The sequence below is a fragment of the Trachypithecus francoisi genome, unplaced genomic scaffold, assembly GCF_009764315.1.
Source record: "Trachypithecus francoisi isolate TF-2019V2 unplaced genomic scaffold, Tfra_2.0 Lachesis_group3, whole genome shotgun sequence".
In the NCBI taxonomy this organism is placed as follows: domain Eukaryota; kingdom Metazoa; phylum Chordata; class Mammalia; order Primates; family Cercopithecidae; genus Trachypithecus; species Trachypithecus francoisi.
Genome location: NW_022681468.1, coordinates 6893460 through 6920890, shown reverse-complemented (window position 1 = coordinate 6920890; position 27431 = coordinate 6893460). Strand labels below are relative to the sequence as shown.

Below are 27431 nucleotides of genomic sequence, written 5' to 3'. Positions count from 1 at the left end.
GGGCATGGCCAGAAGATGATGGTGCCTCCATATGATTAAATGCTGTGTGGTCTTTAAAAATGTTTGTGTTACTGGTACAAGAGGGAAAATGCTTATGCATTACAGAGTCAAATGCAGGCTATAAAACTGTATATACTGTATCGTTTCAACTAAATAGACAAAACTTATGCAAAGAAGACTGGAATGAAGTACTGTATAGCAAAAGTAATTCACGGGTTTTTTCCTGAGTAATAGGATTATGAATTTTTAAATACTTTTAGTTAGTTTCTAAATGTTCTGTGGTGTGTATTTCTTAATAAGCAGAAGGACTTTGTGTTCTAAAAAATCACTTCTTTCTTTCCGTTGAATCTGAGGTCAACAGCAGGGCTCATGGCAAATGTTAGGAGGCCAGGGGTTCACTCACGTGTTTTCGAGAAGACAGGGAGTCGTTTGTAGTTCAAGCAATCCATTGTATACACATACAGCTAATTTTCATGTTAGCACAGGGATTTTTAAAATGTAAAATGTAGATGAAAATATAGTTGTGCCATGTATCTGGGATCGTCTGTTTTGTTATGCATTACCCAGTGAGTAGCTCATATTTCCCATTTGAAATTTTGCTTGTCTGTTCAGACTAGTTAGGCAGCTTCCCTTTTAAAGTACTTTAATATGAAATACTTTAATATTCCTTTGCAACTTTTAAAATCGGTTATATCAATAGTGGATCTATGAATTAGAAGATCAAAGAATTATAATAATTATTGGCTTCATTAATTAATGGATCAGAGAATTACTAAATATAACCAGAAGGCTTCTGTTGGAGAGGTTAATAAGCAAGTCAGTCCTGCCATTCCAAGACATCGAAACCCTCTAGCCTCAGAACATAACCTCTGCAACCACTGTCAAAAGCCAACTACAGATTTTTAGCTGTGAGAAGCCTGTGCTACACTGGCACTTAACACTGATATTCAGAATACTACTCATAGGTACCAGGTATTGATTGACCAAGGGCTGGACTTTGCAGCAGACATTTTGGCTGTATTAGCTCATTTTACCCCTCCACGTTTCAGTGAGGCAAGTGTCGTTGTGCCCATTTTATAGATGAGAATGAAGCCTCTGGGAGGTTTAGTGATTTGTCAGGCTACACAAGGGCCAAATCTGGGACTGGACCCCAAGGCCCGGCTGACGTGTTCTTTCTGCCATCTGCATTGCCTCACTGTGCATGCCTCTAGCAATATTCCATAAGTTAGCATTATTCACATTAAACCAAATATTTAAAACATGAATATAATTTGAAAATCTTTTTTCAAGGTTTAATTTGATTTGCAAAGTATGCCAAATACAGTAGATCATATTCAGCACATCATTGTGTGAAATATTATGTTACGGTCTCTTCACAAGTTTTATTAGGTAGGTGCAACTGACAAAATTTTTAAGCTCTTGGCAGTCGATGGCATTAGTGAATAATTAACTTAGTTCTGTATCCTAGTTAACCAAAATTAAGGAGCAAATGACTTTTGCTTTTTCTCTTGTTGACTGCACTTTCTCCTTACAAATTGGCAATTTACAGAAAAACATCTTTTCTCTCTTGCTGTTTTAGATAGAACATACTATAGTTTCTTTTGTTTTTTCGTTAGCTGCCCTCTCCAGTTTAGATGGGTATTCTGTAGTGATTTATAGAACAGGGTTTAGTAGGTGTTTGTAGTTTTTCAGAGATTAAAAAAGACGTTTCAAATTGTGTATTATGAAAATATTCTCAAATGTGTACAAAGGTAGAAAGAAGAGTACCTTTTACCTGCCATTCTCATTTATCAATATGTGGTCAGTTATTACGACCCTCTCCTACTACCCCCTCAACCCATACTGGATTATTTTAAAGCAAATCTAAGACACTATATCATTTTATCATATGATACGTAAATATGTCAGTATGTATTTCTAAGATATTGACTCTCTTCTAAAGTCCATAATGGCTGGGTGTGGTGGCTCATGCCTGTAATCCCAGCACTTTGGGAGGCTGAGGCGGGTGGATCACTTGAGCCCACGAGTTAGACACTAGCCTGGGCAACATGGTGAAACCCCATTTCTACAAAAAATACCAAGATTAGCCTTGTGTAATGGCGCAAACCTGTAGCCCCAGCTATGCTGGTGGCTGAGGCAGGAGGATCACTTGAGCCCAGGAGGTGGAGGCTGCAGTGAGCCAAAGTCACACTACTCACGTCAGCCTGGGTAACAGGACAAGACCCTGTCTCAAAAAAAAAAAAGCAAAAATAAAAATAAAGTCTATAATAATACCATTATTACACTTAAAAACTAATAATTTCTTATATCATTTAATAGCAAGTCAGCAGATTTCCCTAATTGTCCATGAATGACTTTTTATAGCAGTTTTATTGAAATATAATTCACATACCATAAAATTGACTCTTTTAAAATGTATGATTCATTGATTTTTAGTATAAGTTTTAAAACCATCACCACTGTCTAATTTTAGAAAATTTTTATCACCCAAAAAGAAACCCCTCGCCGATGAGCAGTCGTTTCCAGTTGCTCCCTCCCCCCAGCCCCTGGCAACCACTAGTCTACATCACGTCTCCATAGATTTGACACCTTGGACGTTTTCTGGAAATGAAGTCATACAATATGTGGTCTTTTGCCACTGTCTTCTCCCACTTAGCATAATTGTTTTCAAGGTTCACCCATGTTCGAGCATACATCATTCCTTTTCATTGTCAAATAATATTCCACTGGATGCAACCTTTTGTTTATCCATTTATCAGTCAATGAGCATTTCGGTTGTTAATACATGACTATGAAATCAGTTCATTAATGTCTTTTCCCCCATTTATATTTCTATTACATTGAATTTTTAATGTTACAGGATTCTTGCACTCCTAGATCCATGCCTAAGAATTCAAATGAAAACACGTGGTATGATGGACAGCCCCATTTACCTTGATTCATGTGCCTTTTGATAATTTCGAAACTTTTTTAAAGTGATGCAGTAAGGGACAGAGTTGTAGGGCTTCAGATTTCTGGCCAGTAGATACAAAGTAGCATGCTGTCTTGTTCTGAACCTTGTTCTTTTTACTGAGCAGTGTGGCCTACAAGGCATTCCTTTGCAGTGTCTAGAGCTTCTCCTCATTCCCTTTTTTTTTTTTTTTTTTTTTTAGACAGAGTTTTTGCTGTTGTTGACCAGGCTGGAGTGCAGTGGCGCGATCTCGGCTCACCGCAACCTCCGCCTCCCGGGTTCAAGCGGTTCTCCTGCCTCAGCCTCCCGAGTAGCTGGGATTACAGGCATGCGCCTCCACGCCCAGCTAATTTTTGTATTTTTAGTGGAGACGGGGTTTCTCCATGTTGGTCAGGCTGGTCGTGAACTCCCGACCTCAAGTGATCTACCCTCCTCGGCCTCCCAAAGTGCTAGGATTATAGGCATGAGTCACCGCACCCAGCCTCCTCATTCCTTTTACAGCTGCACGGTGCTCCCTTGCAAGGAGATGCCATGGTGTATTCAGCCAGTCCCTGCGACAGGCTTTGGTTTTGCAAATTGTGCTGCAGTGATTGGCCATGTGCGTAGGGCATTTTGTATTTTTGCCAGTATATTTAGGACAGGTGCCTAGAGATAGGGGTGCTGGGTCAGAGGTGCACCTGTGATTTTGCTGGATGTTGGTGATGGTGATGATAGGAGTCTCCTCCAGCACTCAGCTAATCATCTACTTTGTCTTATAACTTAGCAAAAGCAGATTGCCTTTTCCAGTTCTAAATACAGACATTTTTCAAATTTTGAAATGGATAATTAGGAATTCTAGGCTCATAATGGTTAGATATGTTAAAAGTAAACTTTGAATTTCCTCGTATAATCATATATGTAATCATGTTTTTAACCCTAATGGGAGTTTTATATATCAAATATTGTACATTGTGTTGTTGATGTGATGTAAGTTAAAAGGGTTTATTGATCATTAGATTGCAACTTAATATCATAAAAATATGCATTAGTAGATTTGGCTAGCTTTACTAGAACTTCTAGATTTATTCATATCAACTGTAGTTTTGAAAATATATTATCATGGATAGTACTCTTGAAGTCTGGGTATTCCAATTCAACCATTTAGAATGATGAAAAAAATTTATTTCAGGCTTAATTATGAATGTTTTTGGACCTGAGATTTTTAAAACCTTGGTTAGATTTCAGTTACCAAACTATGGCATCATATTTCAGGGAATCTAACTCAAGGTAGTTTAAATAGTATGAAATATAACAGGAAACTGCTGAGCATAAATACTGCACCTATTACTGGAAACCAGTCTTCAGCTTGGTTGCCTTTCTCCCTCCCTTCACTTCCGGTGAGTTGGTAGGGTCTGTCCTCAGAGAGCCCTACGCACTGGGAAACTCACATGTTGCTTTACAGAACACTCTTCTCACATGAATGAAGAGAACAGATTTCAGAGTGGGAAGATACCTTAAGGAACACTTTTGACCAAAGCCTTTGCTTTATGGGTAAGGAAAACGGGACCCAGAGGACCTGACCTATGGACACATGGCTAGGTGGGGACACAGCAGGGACTGGTGCCCCGGCCCCTAACTCCCAGACCTGAGTTCCTTCCCCCATGCTCCACTACTTCCCCCACTGTGCCTTGGTGTAAGTGCAGGAAGTAAGTGGCTGTTTTGGGTGAGAATGTGAGAATGTGCCTGGGGTTCTACTCCAAATCTGTGTACATGATATGCAGCCCGTGGGTTCTCACTGGCTCTGATTCTGCCTCTGGTACCACTTGACCATAGCATTTCATTCTCTTCACATTATATTCAGGATACAAAATTGCACCCAGTGTCCACAATAGAGTATTTTATTGTCGGGATGTAGCCAGTGGATAATGGCTACCACTTCTAGGGTGTCTACTATGTGCCAGGCACTGTGCTAGAAACTTCGCATTCCTCATTCCTAATCCTCACAGCAGTCCTGCAAGGTGAGCACTCTGACCTTATTTTAGAAAAAATCCAAGGCTTGGGCTATGTCTTCCAGCTCAGCTGAGGATGAGTCCAGTCCTGTGTGCCTCGAGGGCCCTTGCGCTCCTTCACCTGGGCACCTCTGACCCCCAAAGACAGGATTCCAGCCATCCTGCAATCCTTCCACCGGATGCATTCCAAACACGGTGTTTCTCAGGCTCCTTTCATCTGAGAAATTCTCCTTTTGGTGCTGTGTTTGTTGCTGTGTTTTGCCTCTAGGAACAATTTAAATTTTTTTTTTTAAACAACCCTTTCATGAACCAAAAGAATATCTCATATCTTAGTGTCATCTGGAAGCTAGGGATCCATTTATCTTAGCACTTGAGGAGCAGAAAATTGTGTCTGAACCTTCCCTAGTGCTATGTCACTTCTGCATTTTTAAAGAGCCCTTATCTGAAAATGATTCATTACAGCTGCTCCTCTTTTCCTGCCGTCTTCAAGATCCAGGCTGGCACCTATTCAGACTCAACACTAGGAGGTATTTTTCCTTCCACCAGGTTTTCTTATGGCAGAGAGCTTTCTTCCTGGAGTGGCTAATAATTTTTAGACATGGTACCGTGAAAGAAACCTGGCGTGATGTCATGTGCAAAATAGGCACTTAGTAAGCACGATGGTGGTGGGGGTTGCATTGCTACTTAATCAGTCAGTGGTTACAAAAACCCAAGGATGTTATCGAGACAGGGATGAGCAGTAATTGGATCTTGCCGAAGTTGGGATCAGTCCAACTTCTCAGTCATTCCAAGAGTAGTCACTGTGCGTCCCCCTCCCCCTTCCCATCCCTCTCCTCTTCCTCCTCTTCCCACCCTCTATTTTTCTTTCATGATCTCTCATCACAACTTTAATATTCTATTTGCTTCTGAGGCTACTCTATTATATTTTAAGATATAAAATATACACTTTTTATATATTTTATATATTTTATATTTTATGGGAATGCCTCCTGCATTGCATCTGATTTTCTTTTCATGGGCTTTTAAAATCCTATTTTCTATTCTTTTGAGAAAAGGACAACAGTAGATTGTTAGGAGATTGAATTTTGAAATTATAACTCAAGAAAGAGTGAACAACCTAGTAGTGACTCCAAAATGGCTACATAATGTCTTCTCTTAGAAGAAAAGGTTTTTGTTATTGAAATTGAACCAAGTTAAATTTCCAATGTATGTTGACTCCTTTCTGTGTGTAGGCCTGGGAGCAGGTGCTAGCTTCAAGAATCCTGCAGTCAGTGGAGTAGACAAACTGTTGGATTTAGCATTCCAAGTGTGACGACGGTGGCTAAGGCAAGGCGGTGTGGGAGCATGGAGGAGGCCCCACTTTATTTTACGTTAAAGAGAGAAGGAAGATTGGCCCTCAGCTTTAGGGACTGGAAAGTTCCAGCATGTTAAAAATTTGGCATAATATACAGTTTTGTTGTTGGTAATATTTTAAGAGCCTAAATAGAGGCAGATTTAATTCTATAATGAACAAAATCTGCTAGCTCTTTTATTTGTTTGTTTGGAGATGGAGTCTCCCTGTGTTGCCCAGGCTGGAGTGCAGTGACACGATCTCGGCTCACTGCAACCTCCGCCTCCCGGGTTCAAGCGATTCTCCTGCCTCAGCATTCTTAGTAGCTGGGATTACAGGCACATGCCACCACAGCCGGCTAATTTTTCTGTTTTTAATAGAGAGGAAGTTTCACCATGTTGGCCAGGCTGGTCTCAAACTCCTGTCCTCAGGTGATCCACCTGCCTCAGCCTCCCAAAGTGCTGGGATTACAGGAGTGAGCCACTATGCCCGGCCTCTGCTAGCATTTTTAAATGAACTTTTTGTTTTAGGATAGTTTTAGATTTCTAGAAAAGTTGTAAGCACAGAACTTTCCCATAGACACAGTACCCAGTTTCGCCTATTATTACCATCTTACATTAGTATGGTACATTTGTCACAACTAGTGGACCAATATTAATATGTTATTATTAATTAATGGCCATGCTCTATTGGGATTTCCTTAGTTTGTCCCTTAAGCCCTTTTGGTTCCAGATTCCCATGCAGGATAACACATGATCTTTAGTTACCCTGGCTCCTCAGCCTCCTCCAGGCTGACAGTCTTCCTTGTTTTTGATGATCTTGACAGTTTTGAAGAATACCGATTAGAGAGTTCATTGACTGTCCTTCAACTTGGCTTCGTGTGATGTTTTTCTCATGGATAGACTCAGGTTATGGGCTTTCGGGAGGAAGGCACAGAGGTAAAGTGCCGTTCTCATCTTATCAGCACATCCCGTCCAAGGGTGCATGCCATCAACATGGCTCATCACTGTGGTTGTTGACCTTGGCCACCTGGCCGAGGGAGTGTTGGTCAGGTCTGTCCACTGGAAAGTGACTTCTCCCCCAACTTCATCACTTGACTGTTAGAAGGAAGTCATCATGCGCCAGCTACACTTAAGGAGTAGCAGATTATATTCTACCTTCCTGAGGGTGGGGTAGCCACAGAATATAGCTGCATGGGGATTTGTCTGTTCTCTTAATTTATATATTTACCCAATCATTTATTTATATATACTGCAGCATAAACTTACAGATACTTGTTGTGTAATTTGGGTTATAACCAAATACTATGTTATTTGTTTTGTGGCTCAAATTGTTCCAGCTTTGGCCTTTGGGAGCTCTTTCAGTTAGGTCCTGTGTCCGTTTGACTTGCCCCCACCAGAGTAGTGTCTTTTGGTTTTATTGTTGTTGTCTGAGCACTTCTTTAACAGGAGACTCCAGATTCATGTGTTCCCTGCCCCAGCCCTACGTGCAGCTGCTTCCCCTGGAGGCCTGCTTTCTTCTGCTACAGAACGGCCTTGGAAACCAAGGTTTGGGCATTGGGTGTCATTGCTTTAGGCCCTCTCAGCAGACAGAGCTCAGAAGCATGTGTTTATACTAACCTGTGTGTGTGTGTCTATGTATGTATTTATACTTACATATCTGCATCTGTGTTAAGGGAAACCTGAGCCTGCCCTGATGTCTCTACTCTAGTGGCACATGGTTCATTCCCACCATCTCCCCTTGCTTATCCATCACCTCCTCTCCAACAGTGAGAGACCTGCCCCTGCCGTCCTCCATCTTTTTATGTAATTGTTCCATCCTGGTGTTCCTGTGTAGTGGTTTCAGAATTGTTAGCCTCCACCTTTGTGGGAAGCAACCTTCCTAACTAAAATGCAGTGCTGATATGCAGTTCCTGTTATCTTTAGTTTTACAGTCTCTACTCATTTCCAGAATGACTTAGCTCAGCACCTTCCTTCCCCCCCACTGCCTTCAGTGAGGTTGTCATATGTTTGTCATACAATCTTCATTCCATCTTGGGGTTTCCCCATCTCCTAGTCAGTTTTACTTGCATACTTCAAGGTTCACTCTTGGTGCTGTAAGGGTCTCTGGGCTTTGACAAGGTATCATGTCACATATCCCTCACGATGGTATCTTACAGAATAGTTTTATCACCCTAGAAGACCTCCTTTACGCCACCTATTCAGCCCCTGCCCTGCAACCTCTGACAGCCACAAATCGATTTTCTGTCGTTAGTTTGCCTTTACTCAAATGTCATATAAATGCAGTCACACAACATGGAGCCTCTCAGACTTGCTGCTTTCCTTTAGCAATGTGGATTTCAGATGTGGTTTGCTTCATTCCTTTTATCACCAACTCATATTCCATTGTATGGATGGGCCAGTCTGTTTATCTATTCACCTATCAGAGGACATCCTGGTCGCTTCCAGTTTTTGAGGATTGTAAATAAAGCAGCTCTAAATATTTACATGTGGGTTTGTGTAGACATAAGTTTTCAGATCAATTGGGTAAATACCTAGTGTCAGTACAATTACCGGATCATATGGTGAAACTATATTTAGCTTTATAAGAAACTGCCAGACTGTCTTCCACAGTGGCTGTACTGTTTTTCATTCCCACCAGCAAGGAGTGAGAGTTCCTATTGATCGGCATCCTGGCCATCAATTGGTATTTTGTCTGTCTTTTTGGATTTCAGCCATTCTAATAGGTGTATAGAAGTATCTCATTATTGTTTTAATTTGCATTTCCCTAATGACAAATGATGTCGAGCATCTTTTCATATGCTTATTTGCCATCTGTATATGTCTTCTTTGGTGAAGTGTCTTTTCAGATCTTTTGCCCATTTTTTTAATTGGGCTGTTTGTTTTCTTACCATTGAATTTGAGGAGTTCTTTTTATATTCCTTATACAAGTCTTTTATCAGATATGTGATGTGCAAATATTTTCTCCTAATCTATGCCTTGTATTTTAATCCTCTTAAGTTCTTTTGCAAATTTTTAAAAATGTTAATGAAGTCCAAGCTATCAATTTTTTTCTTTCATGGATTGTGCTTTTGGTATTATATCTAAAAACTCATCACCAAATCACTTTCTTCTAGAAGTTTTGTAGTTTTGCATTTTAAATTCAGGTTTATGGGCCATTTTGAGTTAATCTTTGTGCAGGGTGTGAGGTTAGTGTCTAGGTCCCCTTTGTTGAAAAGATGAAGATCTTGGCTGGGCATGGTGGCTCATACCTGTAATCCCAACACTTTGGGAGGCTGAGGCAGGCGGATCACCTGAGGTCAGGAGTTCGAGACCAGCCTGGCCAACATGGTGAAACCCCGTCTCTACTAAAAATACAAAAATTAGCTGGGCGTGGTAGCCAGCATCTGTAATCCCAGCTACTCGGGAGGCTGAGGTAGGAGAATTGCTTGAACCCAAGAGACTGAGGTGGCCAAGATTGTGCCACTGCACTCCAGCCTGAGCAACAAGAGCGAAACTCTGTCTCAAAAAAAAAGAAAAGAAAAGATGATCCTTTCTCCAAGGAATTGCCTTCATGTCTTTGTCAGTGTTGCTAGTGTTTCAAAATTCATGCCCTTTTCCTTTCTACCTAGCTTACGTTCTGTAAAACAGTGGTCCCCAGCCTTTTTGGTACCAAGAAAATTGTGGAAGATGATTTTTCCATAGAAGTGGGGGTGGGTGTTGGGGATGGTTTTGGGACGATTCAAGCATGTTACATTCATTGCGTGCCTTCTTTCTATTATTATTACATTTTAATATATAATGAAATAATTATACAACTCACCATAATGTAGAATCCGTGGCAGTCCTGAGCTTGTTTTCTCGCAACCAGATAGTCCCATCTAGGGTTGATGGGAGATAGTAACAGATCATCAGGCATTAGATTCTCATAAGGAGCGCTCAGCCTAGATCCCTTGCTTACACGGTTCACAAGAGTTTGCACTCCTAAGAGAATCTAATCTGATCTGACAGGAGGTAGAGCTCAGGTGGTAACATGAGTGATGGGTAGCAACTGTAAATACAGATGACGAGTTGCTCACTCACTCACTGCTCACCTCCTCCTGCTGTGTGGCGTCATCTTCCTAACAGGGGGTTGAGGATCCCTGCTGTAAAATGTTACCTTTACAAAAGGGAAGTTTCTGATATTATTTTCTGCTTGTCTTACAGCAAGACCACTGATGCAGACCCTGCCTTTAAGAACCACTGTCAACAATGGCACTGTGTTACCAAAGAAACCTAGTGGCTCTCTACCGTCCCCCTCTGGGGCCAGGAAAGAAACCGCTGTGCCAACAACCAAAAGGTGAGCCAGAAGCAGGGCCTTAAAGGAACTCTAAAAGCAGTTCTCTCTTCGATCCCAAAATGAGTATTACTTTTTAAAATGATATTGTACAATTTCTTCTCTGAGTTAAAGCTTATAAAAGTCCAACATTTTATATGTTGCCGTAACAGGAACTAGTTAAGTTTATTATTATTCTCGTTTTAGATTTACTTGTGTTGCCTTTGAAACCTCAATGGCTAAAACCACAGTGTGGTGTTTTGTATTTTTACTTAAAGTTCTCTTTTGAAAAAACAAATGTTAGTATAACCTGGGTAAAAATAAATAACTGTTCCCAAGTCCATACTGGGAACATGACAAAATTCAGATTGCCATGGCAACCTCAGATTTTTCTCTATGCAATTTGGATAAGCTCATGCTTTCAAAATGTACCCAACAGTGGAGTCTAAATATTGATGTTGTCTGTCACAAAGAGCACAGTTTGCTCTTAACTTTGGTATTATTTTGTAATTGCCATTTAAAGATTTTTATATTTTAGGGCCAGGTGCATTGGCTTACACTTATAATCCCAGTACTTTGGGAGGCCAAGGTGGGCAGATCACTTGAGCTCAGGAGTGTGAGACCAGCCTACCTTAACCGTTTTTAAGTGTAGAGTTCAGTAGTGCTAGCCAGGCTCAGTGGCTCATGCCTGTAATTCCAATACTTTGGGAGGCCGAGGCGGGTGGATCGTCTGAGGTCAGGAGTTCGAGACCACCCTGACCAACATGGCAAAACCCCGTCTCTACTAAAAATACAAAAATTAGCTGGGCATGGTTCCACATGCCTGTAATCCCAGCTACTTGGGAGGCTGAGGCAGGAGAATCACTTGAACCTGGAAGGCCAAGGTTGCAGTGAGTCGAGATCACACCATTGCTCTCCAGCCTGGGTGACAAGAGCGAAACTCCATCTAAAAAAAAAAAAAAGAGTTCAGTAGTGTTAAGTATATTCACACATCTGTTGTTGTGCAACAGAGCTCTAGAACTTTTTCATCAGGCAAAATGGAAATTCTAGACCCATTAAATAGTAAGTCCCCCCTCTATTCTCCCCACTGCCCTTGACAGCCACACCTCTACTTTTTGTTGCTATGATTCTGACTGCATTAGGTATTTCACAGAAGTGGGATCATCTAAGTAGTGCTTGTCCTTTTGTGACTGGCTTACTTTGCTTAGCATAGTGTCCTCAACATGCATCCATATTGTAGCATGTGACTGATTTTCTTTTTAAGGCTGGATAATATTGCATTGTGTGTATATATCATATTTTGCTTTTTATTTTAATTTTAGATTCAGGGGGTATGTGTGGAGGTTTGTTACAAGGGTGTATTTGTGATGCTGAGGTTTGGGCTTCTGTTGATCCCGTTACCCAGATAGTGAAGATAATACCAAATAGGAAGTTTTTCAGCCGTTACCCACCTCTCTCCCACCCTCCTTTTGGAGTCCCCAGTGTCTGTTATCCCCATCTTTATCATATTTTGTTTATCCATTCATCCATCACAGGCTATTCTGTACCATTTATCTGCACATCTGTCCTTATGGCCAATACCCTACCATCTTGATTACTCTTGCTTTTTAGTATGTTTCAAAATCAGGGAATGGGAGGCCCCCAACTGTATTGTTCTTTTTCATGATTGTTTTGGCTATTTAGGATCCCTTGATATTCCATATGAATTTTAGGATAGTTTTTTTCTATTTCTGCAAAAAATGCCATTGGGATTTTGATAGAGACTGCATTAAATCTGCATATCACTTTGAGTAGTATGGACATTAAGCAATATGAAGTCTTCCAATCCATAAACATAGGATATCTTTCTCTTTTTTTGTATTTTCTTTTAGCAAGGTTTTGTGGTTCTCAGTGTATAAGTCTTCTATCTCCTTGGTTAAAGTTATTCCTAAGTATTTTATCCTTTTTGATGCTGCAGTAAATAGAATTAATTTCTTAACTTCCTTTTCAGCTTGGTCATTGTTACTGTATAGAAATGCATCTGATTTTTGTGTGTTGGTTGTGTATCCTGAAACTTTGTTGAAATTATGTATTAGTCCTCACAATTTTTTTCTGGAATCTTTAGGGTTCTCTAAGTATAAGATTCTGTCATCTGTAGACAGATAGTTTTACTTTGGATCCTTTCCTATTTGGATGCCTTTCATTTCTTTCTCTTGTCTAATTGCTCTGGCTAGGACTTCGAGTACTATGTTGAATAATAGTGGCAAGAGTGGGTGTCTTGCCTTCTTCCTGATTTTAGAGGAAAAGATTTCAGTCTTTTACCGTTGAGTATTTATTTGAGCTATGGCCACTCAAATCTAGCATTTATTATGTTGAGGTAGTTTCCTTCTATTCCTAGTTTGTTTTGTTTTTATCATGAAAGGGTGTTGAATTTTGTCAAATGCTTTTTCTGCATCAATTGAAATGATCATGTGGTTTTTGTCTTTTATTCTGTGAATATTGTATCACATTGATTGATTTTCATGTGTTGAATCATTCTTGCATTCCAAATATAAATCCCAATTGGTCATGGTGTATAATCCATTTAATGTGCTGTTGAATTCAGTTTACTAGTACTTTGTTGAGGATTTTTTCATCAACATTCATCAGGGATATTGGTCTGTAGTTTTCTTGTATCTTTGTCTGGTTTTGGTATTAGAATAATGCTGGCCTCATGCAATGATTTGGAAGTGTTCCCTCCTCCTCGATTCTTTGGAAGAGTTTAAGGAGGATTGGAATGTATCCTTTTTTAAATGTTTGATAGAATTCTCCGCTGAAGTCATCAGGTCCTGGACTTTTCTTTGTTGGGAGATTTTTGATTACTGCTTCAGTCTCCTTACTAGTTCTAGGTCTGTTCATATTTTTTACTTCTTTATGATTCAGTCCTGGTGGGCTGTTTGTTTCTAGGACTTATTCATCTGCTCTAGGTCACCCAATTTGCTGGCATATGCTTGTTCACAGTGGTCTCTTATAGTCCTTCTTGTTTTTGTTATATCAGTTGTAATGTCCTTTCATTTCTAATTTTAGTTATTTAAATTTTCTCTCTTTCTTTGTTAGTCTAGCTAAGGGTTTTTCAATTTGGTTGATCTTTTTAAAAAAACCAATTCTTGGTTTTGTTGATTTTTTTTTTTTCTGTTTTCTATTCTCGCCTTCATTTGTCTCTGCTCTAATCTTTATTATTTCCTTCCTTCTGCCAACTTTTGGTTTTATCTTTTTTTTCTAGTTCCTTGAAGTATAAAGTTAGGAGGCTGATGTGAGATCTATCTTCTTTTTATGGAAACTTTGATCACTGTAGACTTCCCTCTTAGTACCCCTTTAACTGCCTCCTGTAAGTTTTGGTATGTTGTATTTTCATATGTCTCCAGATATTTTTTAAATTTCTTTATGATTTCCTCTTTGACCATTGATTGTTCAAGAGTGAGTTGTTTAAAGATTCACTTTTTATTGTAGCAAATACAGGCATTCCTCATTTTATTGTGTCTGTCTTTATTGTGCTTTACCACATTTTTTTACAAATTGGAGGCGATGGCAACCCTGTGTTGCGTAAATCTATCAGCATCGTCTTTCCAACATGTACCCACTTCATGTCACATTTTGGTAATTCTCGCAACATTACAAACTTTTTTGTTATCATTATGTCTGGAATGGTGATCAGTAATCTTTGGTGTTAATACTGTAATTGTTTTGGGGCACCCAAAACAGCACCCAGAGAAGGTGGCAAACTTAATCCATAAATGCAGTTTGTGTCCTGACTGCTCTGCCCATTGTTTCCCTATCTCTCCCTCTCCATCGGCCTCCCTTTTCCCTGAGACACAACAGTATTGAAATAAGGCCATTTAGTAACCCTATAATGGCCTCTAAGTGTTCAAGTGAAGGAAAAGTCATACATTTCTCACTTTAAATCAAAAGCTAGACATGATTCGGCTTAATGAGGAAGGCATGTCAAAAGCCAGGGTAGACCATCATGTGGTTTAGATGTTTGTCTCCTCCACATTTCAAGTTGAAATGTGATCCCCAGTGTTGGAGATGGGCCTAGGAGGAGGTGTTTGGGTCATCAGTGTAGATCCCTCATGAACGTCTTGTTGCTGTCCTCACAATGAGTGAGTTCTTGCTGTGAGTTCACTCAAGGTCTGGTTGTTTAAAAGAGCGTGGCACCTCCTCCCCACTTGCTCCCTCTCTTGCCAAATAACGTGCCTGCCCCTGTCTTGTCTTCTGTCATGATTTAAAACTCCCTGAGACTGCACCAGAAGCTGAGCAGATGCCGGTGCCATGCTTCCTGGGCAGCCTGCGGAACTGTGAGGCCATTAAACCTCTTTTCTTTATAAATTGCCCAGCCTCAGGCATTCCTTTATAGCTGCACTAAATGGACTCATGCAGGCCTGTTGTGCCAAACAGTTAGCCAAGCTGTAGATGCCAAGAAAAAGTTCTTGTAGGAAATTCGAAGTGTTACTCCAGTGAACATGTGAAAAAAAAAAAAAAAAGTGACATCCTTATTCCTGATAGGGAGAAAGTTTGAGTGGTCAGAATAAAAAATCATACCAGGCACAACATTCCCTTAAGCCAAAGCCTAATACAGAGCAAGGCCCTAACTCTCTTCAATTTTATGAAATCTGAGAGAGGTGAGGAAGCTGTAGAAGAAAAGATTGAAGCCAGCAGAGGTTGGCTTATGAGATTAAGGAAAGATGCCCTCTCCATAACGTAAAAGTGCAAGGCAAAGCAGCAAGTGCTATTGTAGAAGCTGCTACAGGTTATTCAGAAGACCTAGCTGGTTAAGATAACTGATGAAAGCAGCTACACTACACAACACATTTTAGGCCGGGCGCAGTGGCTCATACCTGTAATCCCAGCACTTTTGGAGGCTGAGGCAGGCAGATCATGAGGTTAAGAGATCGAGACCATCCTGGCCAACATGGTGAAACCCGTCTCTACTAAAAATACAAAAAATTAGCTGGCGTGGTGGCGGGTGCCTCTAATCTCAGTTCCTTGGGAGGCTGAGGCGGGAGAATTGCTTGAACCCAGGAGGCGGAGGTTGCAGTGAGCCGAGATTATGCCGCTGCACTCCAGCCTGGGCAAAAAGAGCGAAACTCTGTCTCAAAAAAAAAAGAAAATAAAAAGCAACAACAACACATTTTCAATGTAGACAAAACAGCCTTATATTGGAGGAAGGTGCCATCTAGGACTTTTATATGAGAAGTCAATACCTGGCTTCAAAGCTTCAGAGGAGAGACTGACTCTTGTTAGAGCCCGATGTGGCTGGTGACTTTAAATTGGAGTCAGTGCTCATTTATCATTCCAAAAATCCTAGGACCCTTAAGAGTAATGCTAAATCTCTTCTGCCTGTGCTCTGTAAATGGAAGAAAACCTAGATGACAGCACATCTGTTACAGCAATATGATGTACTGAATATTTTGAGCCCATTGTTGAGGCCTACTGCTCAGAAGAAAAAGCTTCCTTTCCAAATACTACCATTCATTTACAGTGTACCTAGTCACCCAGGAGCTCCGATGGAGCGGTACAAGGAAATTAATGTTTTTATGCCAACTCACACAACATGCATTCTGCAGCCCTTGGATCAAGGAGTAATTTCAACTGTCAAGTTTTATTATTTAGGAAATACTTTTTTTTTCCTTTTTTTTTGAGACAGAGTCTTGCTCTGTTGCCCAGGCTAGCATGCAGTGGTGTGATCCCAGCTCACTGCAACCTCTGCCTCTGGGTTCAAGTGATTCTCCTACCTCAGCCTCCCGAGTAGCTGGGATTACAGGTGCACACCACCATATCCAGTTAATTTTTTTGTATTTTTAGTAGAGACAGAGTTTCGCCATGTTGGCCAGGATGATCTCGATTTCTTGACCTCATAATCTGCCCTCCTCGGCCTCCCAAAGTGCTGGGATTACAGACGTGAGCCACCACACCTGGCAAGGCTATTGCTGCCATTCATAGTGATTCCTCTAATAGATCTGGGCAATGTCAATTGAAAACCTCTAGAAAGGATTCAACATTCTAAATGCCTTTAAGAACATTTGTGGGGCCAGGCACAGTGGCTCACACCTGTAATCCCAGCACTTTGGGAAGTCGAGGCAGGAGGATTGCTTGAGTCCGGGAGTTTGAGACTGCAGTGAGCCATATTTGCGCTACTGCACTCCAGCCTGGGCAATGGAGTGAGACCCTGTCTCGAAGGAAAAAAAAACAAAAGAACATTTATGATTCATGGGAGGAGGCCAAAATCTCAACATGAACAGAAGATGAATGGGAAGAAAATGATTTCAGCCCTCATGGATGACTCTGAGGCAGTTCAAGACTTCACTGGAGAAAGCCACTGCAAATGTGCTGGAAATAGCAAGAGAACTAGAATTCGAAGTGCAGCCTGAGGATAGGACTGAGTTGCTACAGTCTCCTGATAAAACTTTAATGGGCGAGGAATTACTGCTAAAATAGTAGTTTCTTGAGATGGGATCTACTCCGAGAGAAGATGCTGTGAACCCTGTTGAAATGACAATAAAGAGTTTAGAGGAGCACCCAAACCCTGATGAAGCAGCGGCAGGGTCATGTGGCTGGAGCGTGGGGAACATGGCCTGGGCTGTCTGGCTCCAAAGCCTGTGCGCCTTCCATTGTGCTCGGCTGCTTCCTGCACAGATTTCCAGGTCATCCCAGACATCTGCCGAAGGAAAATGCTTGATGTAATGACTGCTTGCAAATAATCCTTCTTTTATGCCCCCTCCTGTCTGTGTACTCTTTGTGGGAGCAGGAGCGGCCATCAGGCGTGAGGGGGGCTCTCAGCAGAGATTTCTCAGATTGCAAGTCTGATGTTGATAAGGGGGCACCGGGGCCAAACACCAAGTAAAGAACCAAGTCCGGGCTATGAACAGAGTCCTGGGTCTTACACCCCCACATTTCAGCCAGATGTGAAAGGGCTCATAGATGGCGATTACTCTCAGCAATTTTATCTTAGTAAAGAAGGGAGGGAGGAAGGGAGCAAGACAGGAAGGAACGAATGAACACATGAAGAATTATGATAGTAGCCATCATGTTATATCTAAGTGTGTACATTTGTGTACTCGCATTTAAATGGTAACCCTCCTAGAAACATTCTAAGGCTTCCGTAGACTTTTCCTTATAATTTACAGAATATCCATTTGATTACTCTAATAAGCTGTGGTCAGCATATAGTTGCCAACTAGAAATACGTAGTTTTCTAGACTGAGTGTCCAAGACTCTGACTTTTGAGTGAAAGTGTAGTGATTCATGTATTTTGGTTCGTTTCTGGCTTTTATGGGCTTCAGTGGATGGGAGTTCCCTTCCATTTGGAAGCTGGAAATAAGAACAGTAGCATCGAATGGCTACTTCGCCGTAAAGTTCCTGTAGACCTCTCATTAGGAGAGAATTCTGAAAACAGAAGCAGGCTGGGCATTCTGAATATTAGGATTAAAATAACTTCCAAGTCATTTCAAATCTGTTTACAATCAGGTAGGAATTTTTCTGTAATCAGAGTTCCAAATTAAATGAGTCGGGGCATCTGTGGTGTGTGGATGGGTATATGTTTGTTTTCTTTTCTCTGGGGGTTTTTCAGCCTGGTGCTTAAGAACAAAATCCCCTTTGGAAATAGTCCAGTGCCCAGCGGTTGTGCTTTGTGTTGCCAATTAAGACTTCGATTGAGGGCTTGATTTGGAATCCTTGGGAAAAGCTTTGTTTCCATTAGGCAAAGGAAAAAAGGCAGAAAATCCAGGGAAGACATTGTAGGTCATACCTTGCTCAGTGGGGATGCGGAGGCTGACAATGGAGTAACATTTCTACTGGCTCAAGAAAGAGACAATCACTGTTCTCTGGGCTCATAAGTAGAGCATGGCAATAGGCCAAGCTATGTGAACAGAGATCAAAAGAACAAACCTGGTACAAAAAGCGTTATTTAAAAAATGCTCTGTGACAAATGTGAGATAGAATGGTAATATCTCTTGCTTCCAAACAAACAGCCAATAGTCCTTTGGAAAAACAGTTCCACTTGTTAGAAGCACAGCATTTGTAATTGCACTGAAGTCAGTGCTGGGGACATAGCGTGATTTGAAGAACAGAAAGCCAAAATCTGGCTTCAGTTGATTTTTAAGAATTATTTCTAATCTATTTCTCTATTATTCAGATGAATTGAAACGTGGGTGATAAATCCATGTTTGAGTCTGTTCTCGGTAGCAAAATAGAGGTGGAAGTATTGTCCTATTTAACAAAGGAAGACCCGTGGGACCTGTCCCGTTATCAGAAGTGATACGGTTCTCCCCACTAGCTTGAGTAGTTGACTTTGTATTGTAGAAAAAAAGACTTGTGTATATAGAATTCTCTAAGATTCTCCAAGACCACTAGCCTTCCTGAAAAATGACTTGGATTTTGCCAAAGATCAGTTTTTGGACAGTGAAAGATATGAGCATTTGTTAATTTAATTATTGAAGTGCGTCATCTCAGTCTGTCAGAATTATCTCGTAATTTGAGGGACAAAAGCCAGGTGGATCCTGGTCCCCTGTGGACCCTCCAACACTCAGCATAGTGGACAGTGGATGGTCGATGCCTAGTAAGTGTTTGTTGAGCAGTTCACTGCTTTTATCCAGTGTTAGTCGCCCCAGCTGTCGGGACAAATGAAATCATCAAAATCTCTGGTCACACTTAAGAGCTGCCTGTCAGATTTCTGTTTTGGTTGTAAAAGTTTGGGATACTTTTGCAAAATTTTGGAAAACCAATTTTTGATTCCCAATCACATGATGAAGGAAAACCTAATTGTGGCTTCTTATGCTTAGAATTCCTATTAACCATAAGAAGAAAGATATCTGTTTTTCTTATGGTCACCAGTCTCTTTGCAGAAATTTTATTATGTCTGAAGTGTTAATTGGCACAAATTGTTGAATGCATACGTAATGTAATGTAAAGAACCATTTATTTTCATAACTTAGAAGGTTGCAGGTTTGGGTGTGCGGGCAGAGAGCAGAAGGGAAAACAAAGTAATGGTGATGTCTATGCATTTCTACACCAAAAATACTTGCCTTAAACACTAAAAAATGTACTGCATTATTGCACAGTCTCTCACAAGCCAGTACTTCTAGCACTTTCAAAATAAAGAGCATTGTTTTTCACTTGCCGTCCAGAGGGAACATAGCTTCTTTGATATTCCCTGCTGGTTATTTGAGGAGGCTTCCTGCAGTGAGTGTACAGTATTGCTCTCCCTGGCTGCCCTTGTTACCACAAATGTCTTGTCTTTAAGCTTTATTTTCTGTCCTTCACTTTGAGTCCTAGTAAATCCTCTTTAATTCACAAGAGCCGTTGGTTCTCAAAAGGAAATGTCTTGTTTTTTATTCTACGTCTGGGACAACAGTAAGTTTTTTTTTTTTAAGTTTAAAGTTTTAATGCAAATATGGGAATGACAAATATCTTGGAAGAGCTGTGATGGATTATATCCACATCTGTATATGCGAACCAAAATGTTTTTCAATTTTGATGTGTGTGTCCTGCAATTTACTGAAGCTTATCAAAGTATTTTTCCACGCTTTTATTAATTGCACTCACGTTTATTCTGCTTTGTTTCTGTGCCTCTTATACGTAGATTAAACAGATCTGTGAGTCTTCTCAATGCTTGCAAACTGAATAGATCGACACCAAGGTGAGGGGAACTTAGATTTACTTTGTCACCATAGCTGTTCCTTCCACTGTTTCCATCTCTGTTTTAACATAGTAGCTCCAAGGTCTTGTCCAGTGCCTACCATTCATCAAGTCGTCAGTCATGTAACTATATTAATCATTGACATTTATTGTTTTTTTTAGATGCTCATCTGGTCCTCCAAAACTAGTATTCTTTGACATTCATAAATTGCAGGTGGTGTTGATTGGGGCCTAATAGAGAGGACACGGGGCTGAAGTCACCAGCCCCACCACTTGCTGTAACCCCAGCCAAGTTGCTTCACACTCCTGAATTTGGTTCTTCATCTGTAAAATGAGGATAATGATATTGCTGCTGGGATTTGTGAGGTTTTGATGAAATAATACAGTATATGTAAAAGTCCAGAGTACTCCTTAAATGTTAACTGTGGCTGCTGCTGCAGTTTTTATCACTGGCACTCCCATGAACTCTTCCAACCACCAAGTTGAGTGTTAATTGTTAGAAGATCAGTTATTGTTTACTGTAGTTGATGGACAGTTGTGGTTTTTCAGCTCTTTAAGGGTGTTTTATACAGTTCTCGAACTTGCTGTGAACTTGCCATGAACTCCCACAAGGACACCCCAGAGGCCGAGCTCTGGGCTCTTCTTGCGGCTGCAAAGTCTCCCAGGGCCCCGGCAGCTGGTCAGGGCAAAGTGTGCTTCAGAGGTTATACTAAAGACTGGGCGGAGAATAGTCCTGCTAAGTCAAATTTGCTTGGTGTTTGTCGTCATGGGAACATCTTGAACTTGAAGCACAAAGGCTCCTGTAATTTTTAGACTTTAATCCCAAATTTCAGAAATGTAATGCTCTCTTAAAATCTGTAATTTCCTTCTCCCCAAATTGAGCATTCTAAAAACACACATTTTGACCTTAAGGCACACCCTGCTGATTGCAGTTGTAAGATTCTGGCACTGTCCACTCAAGGGTTCCCCAGTTACCAAAAAGACTATGTGGAAAGTGTATTCAGATAATCACCCTGAGAGCGAGGTGATTTTTCAAAGCCAACAAACCGTGAAGGTTTTTAAAAACCTGCTCGGAGATTACTAACTGAGCCACTGAAGTTGCAAAGGAAGGAGGACTGCAAGTTGGGCTAAGGAGGGTATAGACAGAGGAGACAGAGAGGGGAAGGTAGGAAGAGAGGAGAAAGTCACTGGCTACCAAGAAGGAGAGCGGCCAGCACCAGGCGGGAACTGCCTAGATGGGAGGCTTGTCATTTCCTTATGGGGAGGGAGGACATTGAGCTTCAGTGCAGGAGCAGGGGTGTTGGCTGTGTTAAGTTCCTCAGTTCCTTCGTGCTCCTTGTTGAGATCTGGTTCCCTTCACTGAAGCTGTGCCCACTGGAGACGCCTGAGACTCCCCACTTCCCGGAGCTCACCCCCTCCTCTGTGCAGCACCAGCACACGTACCTCGTCCTGCGCTAGCCTCTGCGCACCACTCCTTCTCTCCTGGTGTCGCTGCTACCTCTGACTCCTGTGGTAGCTTCTCAGCCCACGTCTTTAAACATTAGTTTTCCCGGGGCTCTTCCGTCCTTGGTCACCTCCTCCCTCAGTGATTTCCTCTGCATCCGTGGCTCAGCACCCGCCAGATGGACAAGGCCTGTCCTGAGCTGTCTCGGGTGTTGCAGGCTTGTATTCTCACCCACCCACACCTCCAGTTCCAAGTGTCAAGACCAGAACCACCCAAGTCTGTGCCTGTTCCCAGAGCCCTGGCCCCTCGCCCGCCCCTCCCCTCCTTCTTTTTTGCTTCCAGAGCAGGTGCTGCCTTAAAGCAATTTGTGTCTCTTCCGGTGACAGGGTCAGCGTGTGATACTTCCATTTATTTCATCCTTTCATTTAATAAATGTGTACCAAACTTTTGTATGAGGCTCTGCAAAGCATGCGAAAATGATAAATGAGATAAGATCTCAAGAAATGTGTGGACTAATGATGAAGAGTATAAAATACATACAGAGATACCTGTACTACAGTTATGTGCTCTGTCTTAGTGAGTTTGGGTTGCTGTAGCAAAGTCCGTAGACTGGGAAGCGTATAAACAGCAGAAATATATCTCACCATCCTGGAGGCTGGGAGTCCGAGACCAAGGGGACCAGCGTGATTGGGTTCTGAGGAGGGCTGTCTTCCAGGTTGCAGGCGGCCATCTTCTCACATGGTGGAAAGGACACTCTCTGGGCCTCTTCCATTAGGACACTCATTCCACTCATGACGGCCCCACCCTGCTGACTTCATCACCTCCCAAAGGCCCCACCCCCTAACTCCTTCACATTGAGGGTTAGGGTTTCCACACATGAATTTGGGGGACACAAACAGTCCATAGTGTGCTCTGAGAGGGGGACAATCGGCCTCCACTCCGTGCCTGGGCTCTGGTTTACCCCTCATGCCTGCGAATCCCCTGTGTATAGGAGATCCCCTGTCCTAGAGCAGGCTCTTTCTGTCTGTGTCGTAACAACACATTCAAGCCGTTAATTTGATCTTTCCTGGAAATTCGCAGTCTTTGGGAGGCCTTCCCCAGGCTGCCTTCCCAGGCCTCCGAGCATTTTAGTCACTCTTGTCCTGCAAACGAAGTTGGCCGCTCACATGGACACCACCTCCAAACGAAGGCATCTTGCATAGGGTGGAACATTTCTGTCACTACCTGTGGCATCCTGTTAGCATTTGTCCCACGCATGCCTTTAGGCCAGATTTCTTCAGCATCAGCACTGTTGACGTCTGGGCCAGGTGATACGTTGTGGAGGGGCCATCCCGGGCTGCGTAGGATTTTTAGCAGCACCCCTGGCCTCCACCCACTACATGCCAGTAGCAGTCCCTCCCCGCTGTGGCAGCAGAAGGATGTCTCCAGACATGGCCAGCTGTCTCCTGGGGGCACCATCCCCCGGGGTTGCACACCACCATCTAGACCAAGCTTGTCCAACCTGCGAGCCCATGGGCCATGTGTGGCTCAGGATGGCTTTGAATGTGGCCCAACACAAATTTGTAAACTTTCTTAATACTGTATTTTTTTGCAAATTTTTTTTGTGTTTAATTCATCAGCTATCATTAGCATAGTATATTTTATGTGTGGCCCAAGACAATTCTTCTTCTTCCAATGTGGCCCACAGAAACCAAAAGATTGGACATCCCTGGAGAGTGAAGCCTGCTCAGGGGCAGGATTGCCTCCCTGGAAGGCCCTGGAGTGCTCTCACACGGTACTGTTGAAGTCTCAATGTCTCAGTTTCCTCCATGACTGTGAACTGTACTAGTGGACTCAGTTACAGAGGCAGAGAGCAGAGGTGTTATTCCATGTGACACTCTGAAAAGCATTTTGATCTCTGTAGCTAGGCCTGTCTTGAATATCCACGTGGAAGGATGATGTTCTATGTATGTATTTGTATGCGTCGCAATAAAATAAAATCAGGATATTAAGGAGTTCACTGTCACTTACATTCCACCCTTAGTAACATCAAGAGGACCAGCTCTTCTGAACGAGTATCTCCTGGGGGTCGAAGAGAAAGCAATGGGGATTCCAAAGGAAACCGGAATCGCACAGGCTCTACCAGCAGCTCTTCTAGTGGCAAAAAGAACAGTGAAAGGTAAGGACATCTTATCTCTTGGTTCCTGCTGTTCAGATATTTTAGCACCGCTTGTCCCCAGAGAGGAGTCAGAAGATCCCCTCATATTCCATCAAGCTAGGAGCACTCTTGGAGAAGAAGGCCTTCTCCTCAGATATTTGTAGGCACTAATCAAACAGCCATTTGAGGGCAGCTGCCAGGCACAGTTCACACAAACTACTGTGCAGGTAGAAAAACTGTCACTCAGATTCCCAACACTCTCATGTAGACATAAGTAGTTCCTGAGAGTTTCTTAGTACCAAGTACCTGGAACTGGGGAAGCCATTCTGAATTTCTATGTGAGCACCTGCTATTTCTAGTACACTCTCCTGACCTTTTAAAGTTCATTTTAATGGACTGCTTTAAGTTTCTCAGCAGTATTTTCTGAGACAGAGTGGCTGAAAAGTTGTAATTTTATGATTTATCAGAGGCTATGTTTAATATTGATGCTAACACCAGAAATGTGAACCATTTTTCTTAATGGTTTCGTGAAATACATGGACTCCAAATTTTGAATTTTTCTATGAGGTTAGTTTGTAATAGATTATGATAAGTATCAGTGAAACTCATACTAACATTTTATTCCTGAATGCTGCTTTTTGGCATTTTAGCAGCTTGTTTTGTGTCTATATAATGTATTTATATCTATATAATGAACTCTGTAAAGAAAATCCAGTTTCTCTATGTATTTTTACCTAACATTGTACTTTGTTCTCACTTTTTAAACACTGTACTTTAATTTTATTCTCTCTGTTTAGTAAAGCTTAGGAAGGAATTTCAGCTTCAGAGGCTAAGCATGTGTTTTTTTCCCCCAAATGTTCATGTCAGGAGAAAGCTTAGTCATAAAGCAATCAACTCCAACCCACAGGCTGTAAAAATTCCAAGTTTGTAAATCCATGGTGATTCAGTCCTATAAAGGAAGCTTAAACTCTTTTTCAGTTTTATTCCTAAAAGATGTCTGTTGTAGAAAACATAGAGACACTTCTCATATCTATAGCAGGTCAGGTCCACGGTCAATTAACAATTTAAAAAACCATTAACATGGGTTCTGTCTTCTTCTCATTTAGACTATTAGTACTTCTTATCAGAAGATTATGCTAATGGGGTGATAATACCTTGGAAATGAGGCCAAGTGGTTACAATGGCAACAGAGTGTGAGTTAGTGGGAGGTGCAGTGCAGCCCAAAGCTGCTTTGAATTCAGGGTAAGCTTGGAAGTTGACCTGAAATGTCTAGATCTTGGCAGTTCTGAGAGACTTGGCTTCTCCTCTGCACATCTGATTTTTATTAAGAATTTCCAAAAAGAATCTGCATTGTGTAAACTCCAGATCCGTTTTATCTTTAAAATCCTATGGCTTTGGTAAATGTGCTGGGTAAATATTTCCATAGAAGATATTTACAAAGAGATTTTTGAAAAACGCCACAGTAGGAAATTTTGATTTGGAAGTGAGGGACTGGGAAAATTTACTAATCATGTTCCCAAACTAGTTCAGGCAACTAAACATGTCCATTTAAAAAGAAATTCTTTGTCTCGTTAGAACCCAGGGGTGGTTGAGGCGAGCAGAGCACAGAACTGGCTGAGTTTCATGCATGGTGCACCGAAGGGGTTTCAGAGACAGTCACTGTCTCCTCTTAGCCTGTTGCTGTTCCTGACAGGGACGCATAGGAGTAAGAGCTGCGGTAACTCAGGAAGAAGCAGCTAAGATGCAGTAGAAGTGATGGTCGAGCTGGTAATTCAGTGGCTGCGCGACCCCTTCCCGCCTTTCTTTCTCTGTATTCCCACGTGTGCAGCCCCATGCTTAGGCTGCTTTGACCCTAGCACCAAAGCAGAGCTGGAGTCTTGCTGAGAAACGCCACTCTCGAGGATGGGACACGGGGAAGGAAAGGAGTAGGGAGGTGGCCCCCACGTAATTTCTGTTTTTAAACATGACTACATTCAGTGGACTCAAGATGGCATGCCTCTTCCCCGTCGTTCACTCGACATGTCCATTGTTCCTGCAGGCTGTCCTGTGATTTAAAAGATTGTCCTTGTTGGGTTCCTGTAGGCAGCAAGACATGGTGGAAAGGGCAGAGGCTCTGCAGTAAAATAAAGGTCTGGGTGTGTATCCAGTTCTGCCTTAACGTCTCCAAGCTCAATTTTTTCCTCTGCAAATTAGAGATTTTATACCTAATTCCCTTGAATCTTATAAATGAGCTAACTTGTAGGAAAATACCCAGCATAGGGCTTGGCACTCAGTAAATGGTCGCCATCGCTGTGATGGTTGTTACAAAGACAGGCTTGTGTGGAGCAGAGGAAAGTCATCGGTGAGATTTTCTACAATCCCTCTCTTTTTGTTTTCCTCATTTGTGAGAAGAAAGTGTTAGATTTTGTCACAATCTGCGTTGCACTTGTGTCTAACATAGTTGGGGGAGATAAAGTATTGTAAATCCTCGTGATGCTCACAGTTCTTAAATAAGGCATCGGACGGGAGCTGGTCTGTGGGCTGCGTGTGATCCCAGCCTGCCCGCTGTTCCGGAGCCCCCTTCTCTTCCACTCAGGAAGGCGCGTTAGGGTGCACGTGAGTGAGAGTGAGAGTGCTGACGTCATAGGGATGGCGTCCACCCTGTGCTGCTTTGTAGAAGAAGCACATCATTCACGCAGGCAGTGCTTTAACTTGCAGCCGTGACAGATGATTAGCCATAAAGCTCACAGTTTCTCACACGCCATGTGCAAAGCTGTTGTTAGCACATATGGCACTTAGGCGCAAATGAGAAAAAGGCTCCCTTTACTTCAGAAAAACAGTTCCATCTCAGCACATGTATTTCTCAATAATAATAATTACAGTAGATAGAAAGCCATTCTGTGTAAATTATACAAATCTTACTATCGAACACAAAATAATAGTGTTTGTGAAGTCCTAAATATTAACCTTTTCTGAGATACTTTATTTTAAAGTAATTACATGTTTTGCTTTCATAAAACTATATTCTTGTTCTTTTTCTTTTTTTTTTGTGATGGAGTCTCACTCTGTCTCCAGGCTGGAGTACAGCGGCACAATCTTGGGTCGCTGCAACCTCTGCCTCTTGGGTTCATGCAGTTCTCATGCCTCAGCCTCCTTAGTAGCTGGGACTACAGCTGCGTGCCACCATGCCCAGCTAAGTTTTGTATTTTTGGTAGAGACGAGGTTTCACCATGTTGGCCAGGATGGTCTGGAGCCCTTGACCTCGTGATCCGCCCTCCTCGGCCTCCCGAAGTGCCGGGATTACAGGCGTGAGCCACGCGCCCAGCCAAAACTGTATTGTTTATGATGGTTTCAGTCTTCTTGCTCCCATGTCTCATTTTCTTTACAAACGGTCACTAGATTGGAGTCTTTCTTGTGATAAGGAAGACTTTTATCTTAGAATGTTTAACTTTTTCAAATACTTTGTAACAAGCCACAAAATTTAACAGCATTTAATCTTTGCATCAACAAAACCTCTATTATAAACAAAAGCAATATATGGTAATATTTTACTTTATGTACTATTGATGATAAATAAATATTAATTACATAGTGATTCATGTCATCATGAAATACTACATTTAAATAGGGAATTGGCAATAACATTGTGATGGAAGGCT

The 27431-nt window shown here is 41.8% G+C and overlaps 1 protein-coding gene across 7 annotated transcripts in view; it reads left to right on the top strand.

Annotated features, from left to right (window-relative positions):
• EML1 (EMAP like 1) overlaps nucleotides 1–27431 on the top strand; it is a 204084-nt gene that overhangs the window by 116035 nt on the left and 60618 nt on the right. For 5 of the 7 annotated variants that reach the window (XM_033191355.1, XM_033191358.1, XM_033191357.1 and 2 more), the window contains exons 3-4: nucleotides 10453–10585; nucleotides 23680–23814. In XM_033191355.1, coding sequence (XP_033047246.1) covers nucleotides 10453–10585; nucleotides 23680–23814 — 268 coding nt within the window. Of the gene's footprint in view, nucleotides 1–10452; nucleotides 10586–20156; nucleotides 20214–23679; nucleotides 23815–27431 lie in introns of those variants that run through there. The other 2 variants (XM_033191360.1, XM_033191359.1) reach the window with 2 other exon arrangements.